At 39.2% G+C, this 22297-nt stretch overlaps 1 protein-coding gene across 14 annotated transcripts in view; it reads right to left on the bottom strand.

Annotated features, from left to right (window-relative positions):
• The window catches only part of kirrel3b (kirre like nephrin family adhesion molecule 3b), a 177193-nt gene that overhangs the window by 26137 nt on the left and 128759 nt on the right, over positions 1–22297 (bottom strand). For all 14 annotated transcript variants that reach the window (XM_039784975.1, XM_039784984.1, XM_039785026.1 and 11 more), the window contains 2 exons: positions 18315–18465; positions 6166–6271 (listed from right to left, as the gene is read on the bottom strand). In XM_039784975.1, coding sequence (XP_039640909.1) covers positions 6166–6271; positions 18315–18465 — 257 coding nt within the window. The remainder of the gene's footprint in view (positions 1–6165; positions 6272–18314; positions 18466–22297) is intronic.

Raw genomic sequence — 22297 nt, 5'->3', positions numbered from 1 at the left:
GTTTGTGAGTGATAGCTTCTGTGACGGGGGCACAAACACTCCCTACGTGTTTAGGTGAGACTTATATGATGTCACGGGCAGCGGTGTCTCGCTCTGCGTGGTGTGGATTGCTCTCTGCTGCTACAACAGACAAGGCCCATTTATAAAAGTGAAGCGAAGGCATCTGTGGATGTCTCGGGTCTCTTTGGAAAATTTAGACGGTGCTGTGGGACATACAGTGCAATGCGCATCTAAATGCTGTCTTCCTCTACAATAGAGATGTGTCTGCATGCTGATGTGGCAAATGAAAACAATGACAGCGGAACCGGTGCCTGTCTCCATTTTCTCCTGCCAGTACTGAGAGTAGTTTTTACGGGATGGGGAACTCATTTGTTTTCCATGACTAAGCTGGCCCCATGCTTCACTGACATGCTATCACTTAAATTAAAACAGATTACCTCATTCAATCAGTAAGTGGAGTGAAGCAGAATTCTAATTGAGCTTCATGGGATTGTTTTGTGCTTTTTCTCCAGTAGTAGATCTTTCAGAGTTGTGTTCTTGTGTGACAAGGATACAGCTGAGAGCTCCGCAACACCTGCGTTTCCAAAAATGTTGAAAATAGGGCACTCGGGTGTTTTTGGCCTGTCTGCCCTTTTACATAACTGTTAGTATTACTCGTATAGTGTCTGTGTGTGTCATTGAGAATGAACAGATGCATACCCTAGATACTGTAGCCTTGGGACAGAGTCGTATATACACACTTTATATCTGCAAAGTATCCATATCATATCCCCAATATATGCTACATATTGAAAGATTAAAAGAATGTGAAAAGCATTATGTTAATGATGATGAATGTTGATGTTCGTAGCAGTTTGTCTTTAAATATGAATGTCATCATGAATGTTTCCGCTGCTGTTTATATGACGATGATGATAAAGATGATGACGATGGTATTAATTACACTCGTGGCGGTTGCGGTAATCATGATGAAGACAATAACGATGATGATGATGACACCAATGATATTGATGATGAGGACGACAATGAGAATGATGATGTTGATGACGGTAATGAGGACAACAACGAAGATGAAGATGATCATGATAGGAATTACACGGGTGATGAGTTCCAAAGTTTTCGTCTTGCTTAAGGAAACAGCAGCTGACAAAAACAACCTCTCCTTAAGGTCCATTTAGTGGCTGTTCTGAGCTTTCTGTCATATAAGATGGTCTTCATTAGCAGATGGAGTTATCTCACTTGTTAAGGAAATGTAGATGTTGCAATTTCCATTTTTGTTTCGGAGCACTTTGAAGACTTCTCGTTCACGTTGGCTGAAATGTTGAGTTTCAAAGTTAATTCTTGCTCTTGGAATCAGCAGTTGACAAAACAATCTCAACTCAAGGTCCCTTGCTGTTCTGGAGCTTTGGAACACATCACAAATAGTAAAAAGTGCTCAGAAAAACTCAATCTGCAGATAAAGATCATATGATATGTACAGGCTCCAGAACATCTATAGGCACCTTTAGGAGAACGTGCTCTGTCATACAACGGTGTAGGTTGTGATAATTATGACCATTATGATGATGACAGCAACGATGCATCTATATCAGTATGACACTGTTTCCGCCTACACTTCACCAGCTCATACTGTAGGAGTTGTAATGGGGTAAGGACATATGACCGGCTGCCAGTTTTGGGAGCCTGTGCCGGTGTTAGAGGGAGAAGAGACAGAATGCCGTCGTCCACAGGCATCATGGGAGCTCTGTTGGTGTGCTGGGCCTTGTCCAAGACTCATGTTGAAACATAGCTGGCCCAGGTTAATACAAACACCTGCATTCCCTTTGGGAGGTTAGAAGGGCCAGTGCAAGCTTACTCCATAGCTGACTCACTTTACAGTGCTGTATCCTATTCAGGGATTTGATTCAGACAAGGCAGGGTGTGAATCCTGTACGCTCAAATGTCTGTGTGTGTGCGCGCGCGTGTGTGTGTGTCTATGTGAGCAAGCACATGTACAAGGTGTATATTTTCCCGTGTGCATGGGTCTGTAAGCCAACACTGTTATACAGATAAACAGGTCTGCCATTAATGGAAGCAGAGAACGAAGGAGACGTAGAAGAGCGGGAGAGTTTTGTGTTTGCTGAATGTGATTAAGGCAATAAAACAGGAACAATTAAATTAGGCAGGTATCTGTGCCATCAGCATCAAGACCCACAGTAAATCAGACCCACAGTTATTATCAGCATGGTTAAGCACAGCACAGCGCCGTTCTATTCTCCCTTACATGCAAATTGAAAGTGATGACTATTGAATTCTCGGAGGAATATAAAATAAATAAGCAGGTTTAGTTATAACATGCTGTCATGTTGACATGGACATAAATTACAGAGCTATTTCATGTTCTGCCAAGGAAACTGAGGTCAGATATGCATACTACTATTTGAAAATAAATACAAGTGCCATGTAGACTATACCATTAAACCTGGAAAAAAGTATGGATAACCCAAAACAATCAAGAATAACCAGAGGACTTTTTTCCTGACTTCTTGGATATGCCTAGCATTTATCGTTACTTTTCAGGGTTATTACAGACATTTAATGTTTAGTCCCAACTTTTCAAGGTAAATTCCAGCTTGTCAGGATCGCATTGATCTGCATTAACACACTTTAGTTTATGATTATGCAATAGTGCTGTGAATTACACACAATGACGTTCTTTAAAATAAAAGAACACTATAAAGTGACACTTTCACACATTTTAAGTATGCCTGACTGCTGCTAATGTAGGCATAAGAATATTACAAGGGAATAGTAGTCTGTCCAAAAACAGACATTGGCATGTTTGTAAAGAGGGAAGGTATGGTGATTGTAGTAGTCAGTCATAAGCAAACAAATAACAACACTGAGAATATAAGTGTGGGGAGGATTGGAATGTTGTTTGCTGCAGTGCCATGCAAAGGATGAGGTTCTGCTTCCGCTCTGTGCATGGTGTACGTGCAGACGAGGGACCTGATTTGCTTTGTTTGTTATTCTTTCTCTTCTCTCTGGTGGGTTCTTGTTTGGATCTGAGAAAACCCTCTGTGTCTTCATCAGAGGGTGATTGTGATGTATGCCAGTTAGCCCTTCTACCATTACAAACAGTAATGAAGATGTTCCGACCCACTCGTCTTTCCCTCTCAGAGAATGTTGATTCCCTGAGTGCCGACTAAAACGCATACCCATTACTCTTACTTCATTCACACTTTCAGCACCACTTTCATCTTCTCTTCCAACCCCTCGCCTCCACACTATGTCCTCTCCGATCCCTTGAATTCCTCCCTATTTACTCTCCCCTTGAGCTGTGTTCTGGCAAAGGTTCAGGTATCTGTAGAAATATATCTTATTTCCATTTTCACGTTTAAAGTCAGATTTATTGAACCAGTGTGGCAATCACAAGGGGTTGGAGGCAACGGAAAGCACCGTGCCTTTGACTAGTGCCCCCACTATCTCGGGTCTGTGTCTCAAGTGTCCATTGAATTGGAGGATGGCAAAGTGGTGCAGTGCACATTGGGAATGGATGGCTCTCTTGGGGAAGGAAAAGAGGCCATCTGTCTAAGAACTACTCTGTCCTTGTGCCGTATCTGATCTGGGGTAGACAGAGTGTATTAGCACTGAAAAATGGCCTCACGCTGCTTGACCAGCTTCCTGCTCTCCTCTGCGATATTGCTCTATAGAGGGGAAATTTGTGGGGGGCTCTCCCTAGACAAAGCTCTAAGGCAAGCATTATGAGGCCCAAAAATCCCCTGTCTACCATGCCCTAAATGCCAATGGTGCACAGGAGCCTTGAAGCTCTTGTATAAATTGCAGATAAATCTAAATGGGAGACTATGAGACTGTGGAACTGATGGGGAGTATAACCTTGAAGTATCAAAAGTTATTAGACGGTGTGATATTATTTAATCCTACAGTGGATTGGGTCAATGACAGAGAGCCAGACAGAGAGAAAGAAAGAGAGAAAGAAAGAAAGAAAGAAAGAAAGAAAGAAAGAAAGAAAGAAAGAAAGAAAGGAAGAAATAAATTAGAGAGTGGGAATGTGGCAGTTTTATTCTCTTTAGCTTCAACCTCCAACCTTTTTTTCACTCTGTAGATTGTCAAACTAAAAGAAAAAGTAATCTCAACCGCCACTGCATTTTAGCTCTTGAGACCCAGGGGAGAAGTCTGATTCCAGCATTGATCTAGTCTCATAACAATGGAGGTGAAATCCCTTTGCAGGCGCAATAGACGTCCTGTCCATGCTGTGCACCTACATAATCAAATACAAACCTTGTTTTCCACAATATCACTGCCCTCCCTTCTCCTTTCCTTTTTCAAAAGGGCAGAATCCATCAAAAAAGGCAACATATCTGTTTTGCCACCTGTGAGTGTGTTGTACATCCATTTCATTTCCCAGTACCATTACAAGATTCAGAGCTGGCCAATTCCCTTTGGTATCGATTTCATTCCATTTATTTTTCACCAGGTTTTTTAAAACCTCCCACACAGAAAAACATCTCTTGACAAATCACATGAGTATTACACTTCCAGAGGGCTATGCAACACTTTATGAGAATAATTACTGTCCATTTTGTTTTCATCTCAATAGTAATAGAATAGTAGTACATTAAGGTTAGCAAAACTGCTGCACGATGAGATTTTGGTAAGCATTTCACAAGGAAGGCTGTTTTGTCCAACTATTTATTTATTTATTTATTTTGAGAGTCTTTTTTTCCGGTCTAACTTGATTTGATGCGTGGCAGTTTGTTTTATCTACAACTGCATTTTCAGTGTGGTTGTTTGCCTAACAATATATGTTTTGGATCATAATGGAAACTACTAAATGTGACTGCTTTGTGTTTTTGAATTAACCATTATTTAATAATTTATATTTCAATTATTTTAATACAAGCCCATTTCCAAGGATTTGTGTACATATTGGATGATTCTGTATTCAGTGCACAATGTATGTACAGTGCCAATGTTGAGCCAATGCTCAGTAGTACCGTTTATGCAATATTAACATTCTGTCTGGTGATAGGGTTGTTGAATACCTTTCCATACCATCCATCCAGTATCAGATCTGTAGGGTTAGCTTAAGCATGAAATGGACAGTCGTCTGTTGATATACTATGAAAGGTGCTAAAGGGTTTTATTTGTACAGTAGCTTCAGAGATAATTGAAATCCCTTATTTTCTATATTTCTTTGCGGTTGCAATTTGAAGTTAAAATACAATTAAATGTTGTTTATTTCGTCAACAACCTTCACATAACAGCCAAATTGAAAACATGTTCTCAAACCAGTTAGCACACATACTGAAAATGAAATAAAGACTGGATGCTTGCCTGAAGAGTAATCTGTAAGTCATTCCAGTAAGCTCTGGGTAATTTCTATGACTGTATAACCTTCACATTCTTGTTCTAAATCTACCGTATCTCGGTAGCGATTTCCTAAACATATAATTTCTCTAATCTGTAGTCTTTAGTCATTTTGGGACATTTGAGTCATTAAAAATCAAATACAAAAAAAGGCTTAGATTCAAACGTAGTGTATGCACTGTCGGCCATATTCAACCACAACACACACATAAAAAAACACTAGCAGACCCCTGGGAGGAAACCTGTCTTCCGACTGTATACTGTGGAGCACAACCCAATCTCAGAAAAAGCTGTAATGTTGACAGCTTCATCAGATGTCATGCACATTATGTTTCCAGCTTTCCTCCAATGCACTGATGGACATTTAATGTTCAAGGGAGATGATATGACCACAATGCAAGCAGCTATGCAACAAAGCCCTGCTTTCCTGCAACCCAGTAGAACATGACAAGGTTTCCAAAATGATTTTTCTGAGGTATATTTTCATTATATTTTATCAGTTTGACAGTGAGTGTAGCATTGTTTTTCTACTCTTCATTCCTGTCCAACTGTTGGCAGATATAACGCTGCCAAGGCATCACAAAAAGGTGCCTGGCAAATTTTTTTATAATAAATTGTAGAAATTGACTTTATGTTAAAATGTATTATCCACCAGCAACACTGATTAGAGAACACCTCATTTAAAGTTAATAATACCACCTTCTCTTCCTAGTTTACATTACGGGATTGTTCATTTTTGTGCCATCAAAACTTGTACATGTACTCTCGAAACACTTTTTCTTTTTATAATCTCACCTGTAGAGTGTGACAGGAGGGTTGGCCTTTGCAGAGCAGTGGAATTTCACAAGGTTGCCCTCCAGAACAGGTTGAGGCTCCACTGAGAGATTGACTAGTGGGAGATCTAAATACAAAACATAGAGACACAAAGACAACCAATTACAGAACTGGCAGCCTCCTCAAACAAACAGGTGTATTAAACTGCATGCCAGAGACAAACACCACGTTGTTGACATTTTCTGTGGCTAAATAAGGCTCAGAAAGAAAAAAATATAGCAGAATTTTTCCAGAGAAGACAAAATAGACACGTTATAAATAGTTTAGAAACCACAAAAGAAAACAGCCAAAGACACCGACATGCAAATTTAATTCTGAGTTTTATTACGACGGGCCTAGATTTTCCAAATGTGTTTTTATATGACCCAAAACTGATTTGGCAGCCTCTCATGTAGCTGTATCACACATACAGTACTGTAGGTAAACATGCTCCACTTAAAACCACAAGGAAAAAGTTGTTTCATTTGTATTATTTTACAACACGCTGTGGCAGCATTTGGAAAAGTTGTGACAAGTTATCACAGTTTGTGGCAGCATTTTCTCCCAAATAATAGGCAATTACTCCTGAATAATTTGATGCCTTATTTGTTATCTTCCTGCCACCCACCCAGGAGGTCTAGGCCCAGACATACTGTATTTCACAGGTGTGGAAGAGAACATACTATTTTTATTCTCATACATTCATTAGTAACAGGAGCGAATCAAAGGCAAACTACACTTGATAATTAGTTTCAGTAAATGGCAATTTGAAAACAGTAAATAATCCATAGTTCAATACACTGCAATTAAAATAATGAAGAACCTCTGTCATACAATACAAATAAAACTGTTCTTATAACAATAAGCATACAGATTATGCTAATTTCATAAACAACTTAATTCATCCTAATTGACAAAGGTGGGATTCTTTTTGAAGATACGTGTTAATTTCCATATCAATCCCATCCCATGTGAAACAAACAGTTATTTACCCCACATACTCACTGAATGAATTCTAAGGAGGTGAAGCTTTTTGTCAGGGTTTCTAAAAAGAGACTGGTATACATTTAGTTGAGAGCTTTAAATGTGGCAAGGGAAAAAATTTATCAAACTGACCTATATATGACCATTAGTTGTTTAAGTGTATATTTCTAATGTTAATGGAGAATCAGGTGTTCCCGATTAGAAACAACTCTAGTTAGGGTTAGGGTAAGAATACCAGGGTTAACCAATCAGAGGCAAGGCAGAGTTGGGCGGGCCATGCCTTCGCCATCCTAGGAAACACAAATTTGCTCGCCAGTAATGTTTAACGGAGCTCCCAGTGAATACAGCCGGACAGAACCAAACACAGATTCTGAGACTTACGGAGGAGGCTAGTTTGACGTCATGGAATACAGTACCGAGGTGGTTTTCTTTCTGGGTTTGGCTACTGGCATCCTGGGGCTAAGTCAGCTAATGGGACAGCTGTCCAGCTAACCGAGCTAACTAGCGACAGCTAACTACAGTTAGCGGTTACTTTAGCAACAAGTAGCCTTAAGCTAACCTTATCCGTCCAAAATTCATAAATCGTAAATCACCTCAGTACAGTATTTACTGTCGTCAAAATGGTCTTATAACATTTATGACATCTTAATGACAAGTCCGAATGGTTCCACTTTACTTGAGGTCAAGGGAATGATTCATGACACAATTATAATATTATGAAGCCAATTTCAAAACCATCCACTTAATGACAGTTTAAAGTAATGTTAACACATAAAGCTAAATATTTTCTTGAAGTTTGATAATTAGGCCTGGTATGACATATTTAGGACAGGTTATGTTGTCTAGGTTAATGTCAAGTTTTCATAGCAAAGATATTGAAAGTTTATATTGCTTAAAGATGCAGTAGGTAAGTCTTATAAAAGTAACTTTCTGTCATATTTGCTGAAACTGACCCTATGATCCAGTAGTACTACATGAATTATGTAATATAAAAAAAATCCAGCCCCTCTGGCACCACCTTGAACCTGTAGTGCGATTGGCAAAATTCCACCGCTCCCAGTTGATTTTCTCCAATCAGGGCCACAGGGGGTGTCTATCTGCCTGTCAATCACTGCTCAGGCATGCACACGCATATAAGAGCGTTCTCCCCTCCCCCTTCCCCCGCGCACGAGCTGCAGAAAAGTTTCCCAAAACTCCGGTGGTGAAGTGGCTTTTCAGAGGTGGCGTGAGCTCCGGGATTTTAAAGATCTGAAGAACGATGCAGATGTAGCCACATTTCTTCTCGACAGGTAACATAATTACCATGAATGATTTATCTTTCACTTGGTTATTAGTAGTCAAAAGTCCACAAAGCTACGTTGGTGAGGATAATAGTAACGTTTGCACAGTGGTCAGTCTGATATGATGCTGAAATGGCTAACGCTAGCCTGCTAGTTAGCATCGTTTTACTGTTGGTGAGTTATGTTGGTGAGTAAAGTTAGTTAGTGTTTTAGTTATTGAAAATGTTGTCTGACATGCAGGAGGGGCTTAGGAGACGGTTTGGACTTCAGCAGAAAGGGGGGAGGGACTGAGAAGTTGTCAATGTTCAAATTTGTTGGCAAAGTCCAGGATCTTCACAATCTTACCTACAGCAGCTTTAATATCAAGTTGTCATAACACATATGTTGTTTTGGTTAATGTTGAGTTGTCATTACATTACATTTCGCACAATTGACTAATATGCATGTCTCATGTCAACACATACTTGGAAAAAAGTATGTACAATCTAATCTGTAAGGCTGAGTCTGAATAGGGTATTTCCATACATAGCTAACACTACCCTATCAGCAAGAATAATCTTGAAAAAACTAACAACTGTTTTCTGAGATGTGTGCCATTTGTATTACCAGTGGCATACTGGTAAGGCATAACGGGCAGTAGATGAGTCACATAGCGAATGAGCTGATTCTGGTTTTGATGCTGGTGCAGCCATCTGTTTCAAAGGTGTACTAATTCTATCGGCTCTGTTTTCAGTAATACTAATGTACTAACTAGGGACTGTGTTTGGATTTAGATGAAAAGCAATGGTGGGCACAGAGATCCACACAGAATTAAAGAAGCACACAAACACTGCTGTAATGAAGCTAAACAACACTGTGTAAAGTTATGGAGAGTGATTCTGTGTGTGTGTGTGTGTGTGTGTGTGTGTGTGTGTGTTGGTATGAAGTGTAGGAAAGCTGCTTTTTACCCTGTGGCTGTGCAGATGCTCTGGGCTGGCTCAGCTGCCACAAAGCCCCAGAGAGAGGGGTGGTCCAGGTGCCGTATTCCTCCCTACTCACGAACACAAAATTCCCCATCAGGAGACTTATTTCCCTCCTAGACAGTTGCCCCCCACCACCACTAACCATCCTACCACTTTCAAATCCATGAGCTCCACCTGTGCCAGTTCTCCCCAGGCCAGTAAAGAAAACAACAACATTGTGAATCCCAGAAGACTGACGGCCACAGTGAACAGTCTCTCCATGTACTGAGCAGCCATCTGTGTGTGTCTGTGTATTTGCATGTGTAGGCACATGTTTAAGAAGGGGTGTGTGTGCATATTAAAGGGCATGTGGGTGTCATAATAAAACCGAAAACCTATCCATGCCTTGAGCAGCAGTGTTAGCTGCCCAGTAGCTGTTTTCAGCATTGCAAGCGGGTAATTGTGTGGACAAAAATGTGGGCAGAGTGAACCTCAGGGGCAAAATGACAGATGTGGAAGTGGGGGAGCAGGTAATAAAATCCAGCAAAAAGCTGGAGAGTACAGAGAGAAGCAGACATAAGAAGAGATCGAGGAGGATCTGGAGGTGTTGTCTTTGCTAATAGACACAGCATATGTGTAGCAGCTAATTCACAAGCCTTTCTCACTTAAGATGTTCCTGTACTGTACTTTTTAATTATTGCAACCTTTTTCTTTTGTCTTTCTACTAAGACACTTGTAAGGACACAAATTCCCATTACTGTCAATCCAGCTGCTAATTAATGTTCTTTTCAATTGATCTATGTGTAAAAACGGACCCTCCCTAAAAAAGACCTCAGTCCCGCTCAGCAAGGGGTAATGTCATGATGACTTTACTTCTATTTCTAAGTCAGATGAGCAATTTGTTGGATAGTTGTATCTCCCTGAAGAACCACAAGCAAAGACAGCCATGGGAGCAACAGCTGTCAAACGTCTGACAGCAAAGGCTTTGGGTGTGAATTAGGGACTGTCTCTTCTCTAACCTTTGACCCTTCAGATATGACAGACATCTACTTAATTAAGAAGTCTATTTGCCTCTTTGATGTATAAATGCATGAGCTGCTGAGCGAATGCATTTGAGGCATCATGCAACAGCACATCAATATGCAAGATTGTTAAATTCTCCGATTCGTCAAGAGAGTAGTAGCGAGAGATAGAGAGGACGGGTGGATGAATAGGACGAAAACTGGGATACTAGTTTTCCTGGAAACAGTGCCAACATAAATCGTTTTTTCCCTTTTCTTAAAGCTCAATTTTCAATCTCTCCGGGTCACTCTAGGCAGCTGTTCTCCAGTAGGACCAGCCTCAAACTGCAGGAATGTCGGCTGCTGAAGGATGGGGAGGCTGTTTGTGGGCCATCCGCTCGTGGCTTATAGCCTAGCAACATGGGCACACTGTCATATGGTTGGCTGAGTAGAATACTTGAGGGGAGAAAAGACTGACTGAGAACCTGAGATCCAGCATATTGATTATGAGATATTCAACCGTGGAACAGCAAATAATTTAGTTTCAGTTTCAGTTATACAGCAGCTTAAATGAGGAGCACTGAATTCCTTGTAGCACATCTGTCATCAACGTGTTGTTACTGATCCAATCAAAAGATAGCAGTCAAAGCTTTGTTTAGGGCGTCAGATAGATCTTCAGGGCATTGGAAGTGTGATATCAGCATTGCAACATAATTAAAGCTTCATTGAATATACAGAAAATGTAATGTGCTTTAATGCATGGAGCCTTATATTGCCCCCTTACTCTTACACTCTTTTACTCTTTCTTTCCAATTCAGTCATCTGCCTTTAGATTAATTTGCCACTATCTGCTTGATTAAGCATGGAGAGCATGAAGCTGCTACTAAAAACAAATCCTCCCCAATTGCACATCTGCATGTTCTTTATTAATTAGTCTCAACAAATGGTATTCATTTTCCCCCCACATGGCTCAGCTTGTTTGCAATGCAAACACACAGAGAACCTTGGCTTCGCTCGTCCCTAGTGCATTCATTTCCCACTACGTATTTGAAAGCGTGTTTCTATGTGGGGCAATGCTCTGCAGATATGCAGCTGGACTAGAAAATGTTTGAGGAATATTTTAAGTTGTGTGATGAGTGGGATGAAACTGTGGCATCAGAATCATATTTCACTGCAGTGGATTTAATGCCGCGGGCTAGCAGAGTTTAGTGATTAAAGTCCAAAGGGCATAATGCAAGTTAAGCTACGTTGCTGGAGAAAACAGCATCAGGGGGTAGCCCCCTCTTTGCTATCAAATAATTACAGTCTGCTAATGGACTGGTATGGACAACTGAAGTCAGCAGTCTATCCAGGGTTCTGAATCACCTCAGTATGCTCTAAAATCCTTCTCATTTTGGGAACATCACCTGGACATACTGTATTTAGATGCTAATTTGTCTAACCCTTGGTCAGATAACTCAGTATGAACTTGTGTGGGAAGGAAAATGCTGAGGTGGATGTACATCATGAGCATTAAAGTGATGATTAAAGAAAACAGCATTGTGAAATGCATTGGATTTTTGGCTGGTTTAAGCTGTAAGGCAATGTACGGGTTGCTTTTAGATTACTCTCATTTGGATTGCTATAAGGATTGAGCATAGAGAGAAAAATGGCACCTAGGCTTAGAGGTGAACAGAATACAAAATGCTGAGAAGGGCAGACAGACTGAGAAGATTTTAATTACTTTTGTTGCCATTATTATTATCTCACTAATACGGTCAATTAGAAAACTCTGGACAGGAAAATAGATGAGACTATTAATTCTAAATATTGGGACTTGCACACATAGAGACATGCAATAGAAAATACCAGCATTTATTCAGAAGGTGTAAATGCTTAGTATCCACAGTTACAAGGAATACGCAACCAATTGGGGAAATTTACTCATTCGCTGTCTTACTGAGAATTAGATCAGAGCATCAATATCAATTTAATCTCAATCTTCAATACAGATCTAGCACACAGAATGTCAGAGGAATATTTGCAAGGCATTAACCCTGTAGTCAGTAGCTGTCAGCTTCCTACTCGTAATTAGGAAAAGGGAAATAAAGTGCTTGAAGCTGATGCTCATATGACTGTCCACACAATAAACACAAATGTTGCTCTCACAAGACTGTGTGCTTTGAAATCATTTCTAAGTATATTTTTTAGCAGGCAAATTAAACTTAGATAAATACTTAAGTGTACTTTCCACTTTTGACTTCATAACCCAGACCAAAAATTGGCTAAAATCTCTACCCATAGATCAAAGGGACTTTAAGGCCAGCAAATTATAATGTAACTCAATAAGATCTTGGAAGGACAGAAGTGGTTGTAGTGTGCACTCTAGGCTTAGTGACTTACTGTATTCGGCCCTCACCAGGGTCCCACTCAGACTAATAGCAGCTGTTCACCAGAGACTGCCATTAATCCCTCCATCTTTCTTACATGGCTGGTGCACATTGCAGCACCACTTGTAAAACACAAGTGCACGGCAAAGGGACATGAAATGGACTTTATTATTTGCACTAAACATGGCAATCAATTATGACTATTTTCAAAAGTAATCATACAGTTATGGCAACAATCTCTGTCCAAGATAATGAGAAAGGTTTTATTTTTTAATTTATTTCATTTTTTCCCCTCAAAACTATAACTGCCCTTTTTTAATTCGCTATCAAAAACAAAAATGTAGGGGTGACCTGTAGCTTACACGGTAGGGCCTGAGCCCCATGTAGGCATAGTCCTTTACAGCGGCCTAGGTTCAAATCCGACCTGAGACTCTTGGCTGCATGTCATCTCCCCTCTTTCTCTTCCATTTCCTGTCTCTCTTCAGCTGCTCTAATAAAGGAAAAAAAAACTAAAATATCTTTAAAAATAGAAATGTATATAAGTCAATTCATAAATTTACATTAAACTAAATTTCTCTCTCTCTCTCTCTCTCTCTCTCTCTCTCTCTCTCTCTCTCTCTCTATATATATATATATATATATATATATATATATATATATATATATATATATAGAATGTAGATGCACAGATGAAGGCAGAATTTTGTTGTGCACAGCCTTGGACAATCACACATCATATGTTATGTGCACGGCAACAACATATGTCACTACTATGTAACACTGGGGCTTTTTTCTTATTTGAATGAATTATGACCAAACTACAGTATCATTCACAGATGAAAGGTTGAAATGCTGCCTATTACAGAACAGTAACTGAGAACATCTACATTTTGAGTGATGAATATGTGAACATTGATGGAATTGAAGTCCAGGTGAACCAAAACGAAGTAGTACCCAAACAGACTTCAGCATGATAGAAGCCACAGGGATAATTTGGTAAAGTTTGATGTAGAGATGCACCGATTACAACTTTCTAGGCCGATTCCGATTTTCTTTGAGTTAGGCCAGCCGATACCGATTTTAGCCGATTCCGATTTCACTTTTTCTAACCACTTTACAGCACACACAAATATTTATTTTCTATCTTTTCTTTAATAGAACATTTTACATAGAACATTTTTTGAATAAATAATTGATTGCTATAAAATAGAACTATATAAATTACTGAGGGAAGATTACTACTTTTTAACGTTGGTTTTGAGCGCTATGCATCCCCACTAACCTGGAAAGCGTTTTAAACAGTAACGTTAATACAGCGTCTCTCTTTTTTTTTTTTTTATACAGTGTCTCTTGTAGCCGGACGTCAGAGGCAGAGGGACAGTCACCGCAGCGTTCGCTAATGTTAGCTTCTTGTCTCATCTGGGGTCTGATAAACAGTAAATTCATCAAAGTCAGTGTACCCAACGCTATTTTCCAATAAACTGTAGCTGTCATTTTCCACGGACCCGCGGTTTTCATGTTCCACTTATTCAGCCTCAGAGGGGAGAGAGAGAGCGGCTGAGATCAGTAGAGCAGACGGCTCTGCAGAGCCGTGTATAATTATGACTTTATAACATTTCATAAACAGCTGATTGAGCGGCGGTGCGCTGATCTTGCGCGATGTTAATCATGCGGCGCCCGAGTGCATTTGACCGGCATAAAATCGGCATATGTCAGACTGACCTGCCGGTCGCCGGTCATGGCCGAGCACGTGAAAATCGGCCAATTCCGGTCACTGGCCGGTCAATCGGTGCATCTCTAGTTTGATGGTATCCAACACTACAAGGACCTATTAATGATGGACATATTTATATGAGCTTTGGCCTGCTTACATATTTTATTTTCTAGAAGCATTTAACACTGGAAACAATTATGAATCCGTATTGTTAAATCCTGATTTGTGACTGCTTCTTGCTGCAGAATAGAGGGAACACCCAGCACAATTGTAAAAAAGAGATGGTCAAGTGTTACACTTATTTTCCAAGCTGACATGGAGGGCCTGAAGGAACCATTGCCTTGATAGGTAGCGTGATGGCTTTCACCTTCTCTGAGAAAGGCTCGCCATACTGGGCAGAAGAAATAGAGGTTTGTTTTCTGTTGCTCCAAAGAGGTTATACATGCTCTCCTGTCCTTTTTCTATTGCCTGGCAGTGGTCTCTGACTCTGCACTCTGACTCTCTGTTAGGACTCTCAAGCTTTGTTTATTATTGTATTATTATTAATGAATGAGCAACAAATAGATGCATTTTGAGTAGTATGCAACAGTCATTTTTCCACAAATTCTGACAATTGGTAAAATGTATTCTGTTGACAGCTACGACAGTGCACATTTATGTTTTTTGTGTTGTTTGGATAATGTAATTGAGCTGTTTTTCAAAATTGGATTATTAACTTGAATATTCAAGTTTATATAAACACATGAAAATCAAGTTTTCCAAGAAAACTGTGAGCGTTTGCAAGTACAAAATGATCTTTATATCAATCTGTTTGGCTGTGGAGTTATCAGTGCAATGGAATATTTGGTTGGGGGAAGATGAGAGGAAAGTGTGTTTTGGTGTGTGTTTGCTTTGTGCATAGGTTTTTCTCATCTGCCTCCCCTGTGTTGTTGGTTGTCTTGTGCAGGTGTTCGCTCATTTGAGAGTCTGCGGGTCTATGCTGTGTCCAGACTAATCCTTGCTCACTATAGCTGTCCCAAATCAGGCTCTGGATCCTCCAAAGTCTGCATTTCTAGACTAGATATGTCATAACAGGCAGACAAAGCCTGGTCCATTTAAAAATATTATGTTGTCTAAATTTGGAAGACATTTGAGGTCCTGGAGATACACGTGGAAATGATTTTGATTGTAATGATGACCATCTGATTTGGTTTAGCCTGTCCTCAGATCCTTTAAAGACTTACTGTTGGCTGCATCTTTTGGATAATTCAGCCCCTGATTTAAGACACAGATTTTATGTGCTGCTTTCTCTGTATGACAACAGCAGCTTCCCATCAATATTTACCACTCAGTTGTCCTACCACACCACCTTCTGTAGAGGAGCAATCGCATAAAGCAGACCTATCCAGACCTTTGTGGTGTTTGGTCCTTAAAGAGAAGGAGGTCAAGTTTCATCTGCTACAGTTCCCCCTGCTAGCGCTCCATCAATTATTCATCCAGCACCTACTTTTATTGTTAAATAAAGACTGCTTCTCACTAGACTTCTCTTCTTTGCAATGTGCAGTGCATTCATATTTAAGTAGTTTCCAGATTTCCAACCTCACAAAATTCCATTCCCACAATATTATCATATTAAACTCACTCAACAATAGACATACATGTGCGGAATCACAGGGAACTCAGCTCTGTAAACCAAAGCGCAGATCTGCACTAAGGCTGCAGCGATTATTTTAGTGATCAAGTATTCTAACGATTATTCCATTGATTAATCGGATAAGAAAGGCTTTTGCTTTATAGTAAAAAGCAATAGTAAATATACAAAAGAGAGGTTTCCTTTTCAGAAAAAGCTACATTTGTCTTGCCTAAATCTGGCTATTCAACTATAATGTTCAGGGGGACTTAATTTTTTAAGTTTTGAAAGAATGAAGAATGCAGAAATCATCTTCATGGTGCGATGAAGTCATTGACGTACATAATAATTAGCCATGAGAGAGGGGCTGGTTTGTCTCCTCCAGCATTTAAGCTTACAGAGAGCTTTTCGTTTTCACTTGTTTAGAAAAATTTGGATGAGAGACTGCATACAATGTTAATGTTACTTTGTGTCAGGTCTGCACTGTGGATGAGTAAACTGAATGTTTTGTGCTGAGATGCTGTAGCAAGCTAGATCTATTTTACAATAGAAACGTTTTTTTTGCAGCTTGAAATGATCCCAAACTTTCTGTCGTTTTCTCTTGCCTGTCTCTTCTCTTAGCACTTCACTATTTACGCTCTCTTCCTTCATTTGCAAACCGCGCCGCCAGTCTTCATGGCCCGTTGTGCCCAAGTAATAATAATCCGTGCATAAACACAGTGAGCGGTAGGAGGAATTGTTTCAGCCCTAATCTGCACCACTGCTTATATTTCTGTATCTTTGTTTAAAAAAACATGACGTGTTTCAGATGCTGTTGTTGAATCAAGAACTTTGTAAACAAATTAGGTAGCATTGAAATTAAGCAAATTGACGCCCAACACGAATGAATCAAAGTACAATTATAGCATGTTTAATTTCAGGAGAAGCTTAATTTGAAATTGGTAGTACAAACTCCGGAGGCTCTGCTGAACTGTGCTGAACACTTTACCTGTCAAATCGGAGGAAGGGGGTGGGGGAGTGAGAAGGAGGGAGGGAAACAAGAGGCTAAGCCTTGTGGGAGACAATTTGAATCTCGACAATTAGTCTCTGCTGTCGCTCAGTTTGATCTCACACTGTGAAAAATGTTGTCGGGAGCTTTAATTGCGTAAAGAGCACATTTTGGAATGCTAATTAGAAATCCGCTGCACTCATTTTTCAGGGTTAAATCATACATTCAGAAGTGAGGATGATGCTATGATGGCAAGCATTTATCACAGACACATCATTATACGTGGTGACAAATCAGTTTACATGTGGGCAGACTTCCCTCTTTGACTGCATGACAAAAAAATGATGAGGACAAACTGCAAGGGTTGCAAACACTAACAACTGTTAATCATTTTTACTCCCGCGCCTGAGTTGGCCTGATCGTGCCATGCCTCTTATGGTGCACATAATGAAAAGAATGGAGCCGTCAGTCATATTGCCTCTCTAAATAGCATTTTCTGCTTTATTAGTCATACTTAATGGTGTTGAAGGGGCCGTGAGTGATGCAGAATCCCTTTGTTCAAAGCCCCTCTCTTACTGTGAACGGTTCTTGATCGAAAAAAGATTCCCTGACAATTGAGGCTGAATGTGTTTTACACGCTGGGCTTACTTTGCCTATTTTAGAGGGGAATTGTGCATGCTCTCGTAAAAAAGATAGATGGCATGAGCAAGGAAATAAAAGAGGTGGAGACAGTGTGCATAGCGCCACAGCAGGCAGGTAGTTGGACCAAAAAAGACAATCCCATTCATTTTACTGTAGATGGACAGCTCCTTTGATATTTTATCAAAGTGAACTAAAAAATGAATAAAAAAAGTGATGCATCATCAATCCATCCACCCACCTACATGGTATGAAAGCAAAATGGAAACCAATTATAAATATCCATCAGAGCCTAAAATGAATCCTAGATGTTTAGAGTGTTAGTCACGTATGCCTCAAACAGTTTCACGCTTCTACATGTGAGAAATACCTCAAATACTGAGTAATGCATGTCATACGCAGACCCCCCCCCACACACACACACACACACATACATACATACACACACACACACACACACACACACACACACACCCACACACCCACACACCTGCACTGATCGCTAAACAAGGTAAATACAACTTAAAAAACTAAAGAGTAAGACAGAGGGGAGACAGACTGAAAATATTAAAGAGAGAGACGGAGAGGGAGAGGAGGTATGCTTACGCTGGATGTCAATTGTGACACTGGTCTCCTTGCCATTGGTGACTGCCTTGTTGGATGCCTTACAGATGATCTGCTGACCCGTCTCGATGTTGGAAGGTGATAGGTAGAGCGTGCTCACAGTGCTTTCTCTCCTGCCATCCCGGAGCAAGGTCTGCAAAGAGTGAAGAAATTCAGTAAAGTTGAAAGTAACAACGTAGGCTGTTGTGTGGATGAAATGTTTAATGTCTCTAAATCTATACCATATGGTTGGTTGGTCTGATGGATCACCATGCTTGAACCTTGGATTTTGATTGGCATAATAAATAAACAGAGTCTCCAACTGTTTTGATTTTGGGCAGTAAACTCAAAATACTTTCTACCCACAATTTAGAGTCAAATATTGGATTGTATCTTTAATAGATCAAATTCAAAGTTGGGATTCTAAACTGTTTAAATGATATACAAACAGAGAAGATAGACGGAACAAACAGTTCACCAGACACGCTTTGATGGAGAATGTCTAAAACTAGGAAGAAACAACAACAAAACAGCAGCAAATTCATGAATCGCACATCTTGTCCCTTGGGGGACCACAGGCAAACCCTCAGAACACTCTAGCCTGTAGTTTTACTGCAAAGCTGATTGATATAAAAAAAAAAGTAGAAATATGTGTTTTGAGCCTCTTTTGTGTCTGGAGAGCTGCGCTCTAGTGCATGGCTTATCATACCCCACAAAGGAAATCAATCTTCTTTTCAGCATTCATCCTCTGAGCCCTACATTGTGGAAGCCATCTGGAATCGCTTGGTAGCGCTCAGTAGCTCTCACTCTCCCCAAAACGTCTGGGGAGGGCTACGGGAGTCTATGTTAACCAGTGCGGGGCAGAACAAAGTCACTGACTAGAACAAATTGCGTAGGCAACGGGGCACATTGTGGTCAACCACAAAGTCAAGATGCATTTCCCTGCCATCTCTTTAAAGAAGGCTCACTGTTGCTTTGTGTTTTTGAAGAAACCAAAGCCCTGCTATCGTGAAGTACATACAACATTTTCTTGATATAGAAACATAGCTGCTATATTGACTAGAGGGAGCTCACAGTGGACTTGCTTTAATGAAATGCTGCCTTTGGATTAGCTTCACAAATGTATGGATGGCTTCTTGGACATTTACTTTACTTGGATTCTCAAAGCACACAATACAGCAAGAAAAATATTCATGTCACAACTCAATGTCTATGCAAATTCTTTTAGTCTGCTAAAGGATAACCAATACTTCTCCAAATGTTATGGTCCTTTACATGTACATTTACATGTATACATGTATGTAAATGTACATGTTTAAATATAAAATTAAAGTGCTGGAAAGGCACAACAGGTAAGTTGAGATGTCATGACTGAAACACAGCAAGGTACATTACTGTATATTCAAGTGTTCTCACAAAATTAAAGAAAGCTAAGCAGCATATATATTTCAACTACCATAATCACTACCTATTAATCATTAGTCAAACTGTGGTTCATTGTCAATTTACAAACCAGTGGTAATTATCTTCTCATTTCTCTACTTTAATGCAAGGCTTTCTTTTAATTAAAACTGTAATATAACTACGTGCCCATCTCTTAAGCATATAACATTCTGAATAATATAATTAAAATGTCATGTACATGTAAAACCAGACGTCATGACATTTCCAAAGAAATCTTTTTATCTAACCACTTCAGAGTTCAAGTTCTTAAGTCACAGTAGAATGTCTGTACTATTGGATTAAGGATGAACTATAATTTTTCTGTGTATTAATAAGCATTTCATAAGTATAAGGATATTACAGATGCCATCCATTTTTCTGTGAAACACATTTGTATGTGAAGAACCATGAAGGTGAAATTCATAGTTGTGCGTGAGTCACTTGCAGAGCACATTAGCTGTCAGACGTGGGATATGTCAATGTAATATCCTTTCTGACACAATCAAGATTGTTTCCCTTGTTGCTCTGGACCTGTCTGAAGTCATTAATCTTAAGAAGGGGGTTAGCTGGCTGCTGCATTGAATTCAACACCATGCCACATTACAAATTGATAAATTTTTATATCACTGCCTGGAGCCTATATGAAGAATACTTTAACAATGCTGGGAGAACTGCAAAAGTAACAAGATTGAGATGGAAAAGGTTACAGGTATATTTAAAGCTGCATCTGGTGATTTCTGACCACTAGAGGGTAAAGTAGACAAATAAATACACAGCAATATGCCAAATGATTGCTTATCAAGTTGATTCAATATTAGCAGCAACAGGGGCATCCCACTGGCACTCTCTTTTTGACATCCTGTTAAATTCAGATCTAATGTTTACTTGCTTTTAGTCTTGGTTTCGACTGTGCTTGTTACATTATCTCTCTGCCATCTTCCACATTTTGCATTATGTTGTGGGGGTTTACTTATTTGTCAGTGTAGCTTTTATTTTGAAATGATTGTATTCTTTCTTACAAAAAGCAAAAAAAAAAGCTGCAACTGCCAAGCCAAATGTTAATTTACCAAGAAGGTGACCTGTCAGTAGATGACAAGACAGTGGCTTCAAAAAGCTTATCTATCTGGATTATCTACTAATTAAAAAAATCGGCTGAACCAAATGGATTATCTTCTAAATAAAACTTGATGTGCTGCCAGCCAAGCTTATTTACAGTTAGCCCTAAACCGACACTGTGTTTACTTTGAACCTCTATTCTACTTGGAGACCTATTTTAACGGTGCGGTTAATCCATGAATGAAAGTTTAAAATGTATTTTGCCCATTCCAAATGTACCAAATTTACACTAAATATTGAGTTCTCTATGTTTATGTTTTTCTATGTTTTTTATGTTATTTTGTAAGTATTTTGATGACAGACACAGATGGATATCCAATTGTGACTTTTTCTCTGAGTTCCGCCCCTTTTATCAATCTCATCTTGGATCTATAAGATTCTCTAAACTATATAGCTAGGGGAGGGGGTTCATGGTGGTTCACTAGTTGTGGGTCGAACCAGGCCGTCCCCCCAGTTGGAAATACTTGACAAATAACCCAATGATAATCGTATTATGTTTGGTGGCAGCAATTGTGGATTTGCTAGTTACTATACAAAAATCACATACGTTTAAATTACAAAAATAAATCCACATAATAATAATACAATAATAATAAAAAAATAGTAAGTTATGAGTGAGTTATGTTACTAGCAAATAACATGGCTAACAACCTTGAACCATATGCCCATATCCTGTAATATCCTGTTGTGAATATAATAAAAGTATATAGTGTATTTAAATAGAATAGATAGTATATACCTAAAGATAGTAAGTAGATTCTATAGTATACTATCATACTACTTAAAAAAAAAAAAAATGCTACATATAACTACTTTAAAATGCATTTGTTGGATGTGGCTATAATGCCTTCAGTCCAATAAATCCCTGTAAGGAAGGTCATGTCTTGACGGATGTGTTTGAGATAAAGCTTATTTTTTTACAGGATGAAGAGGAAGGAAGACTGCCCCAGGGATGGTGCTGAATTCACCAAGTAAGCAAAAGCTAATAATTCATAAATTATTAAAATTATGGTAACCTATCCAGCACTCCTTTGATTTGATATCAAATGTATCTCTAGGTTTTATTCAATCTGCCATTTTTAATTCTGGACGACACAAGGGTTCTTTTACTCAAACAGCTGATTGTTTTAACATTATATGTCAATGTAGAGGAGAAAATTTGCTTTTTTTTACCATGGTCACTGAGGTGAAATGGGTTTCTTTTGTTTAACTTAACTTATTCTCACCTTATTATTTTAAAGTTGTTAAAAGCAATTAATTGAAGTGATCTATATTTCAGATCATGCTTTGCATTTTAATCCTAAATGAATTAGGTTAATTAGGTTGCCAAAATCTTTTGAGATAGTTTAAAACTGGTACAATTACTTATTTTTATGTTTAAAGCTATTGCGTAGTTTATGTCGCCCCCATGAGGAATTCTAAGTAAT

This window comes from Perca fluviatilis, chromosome 2 (genome assembly GCF_010015445.1).
Source record: "Perca fluviatilis chromosome 2, GENO_Pfluv_1.0, whole genome shotgun sequence".
NCBI classification, from domain to species: domain Eukaryota; kingdom Metazoa; phylum Chordata; class Actinopteri; order Perciformes; family Percidae; genus Perca; species Perca fluviatilis.
The sequence above is the reverse complement of the archived record's forward strand: the minus strand, read 5'-3'. Positions and strand labels throughout refer to the sequence as shown.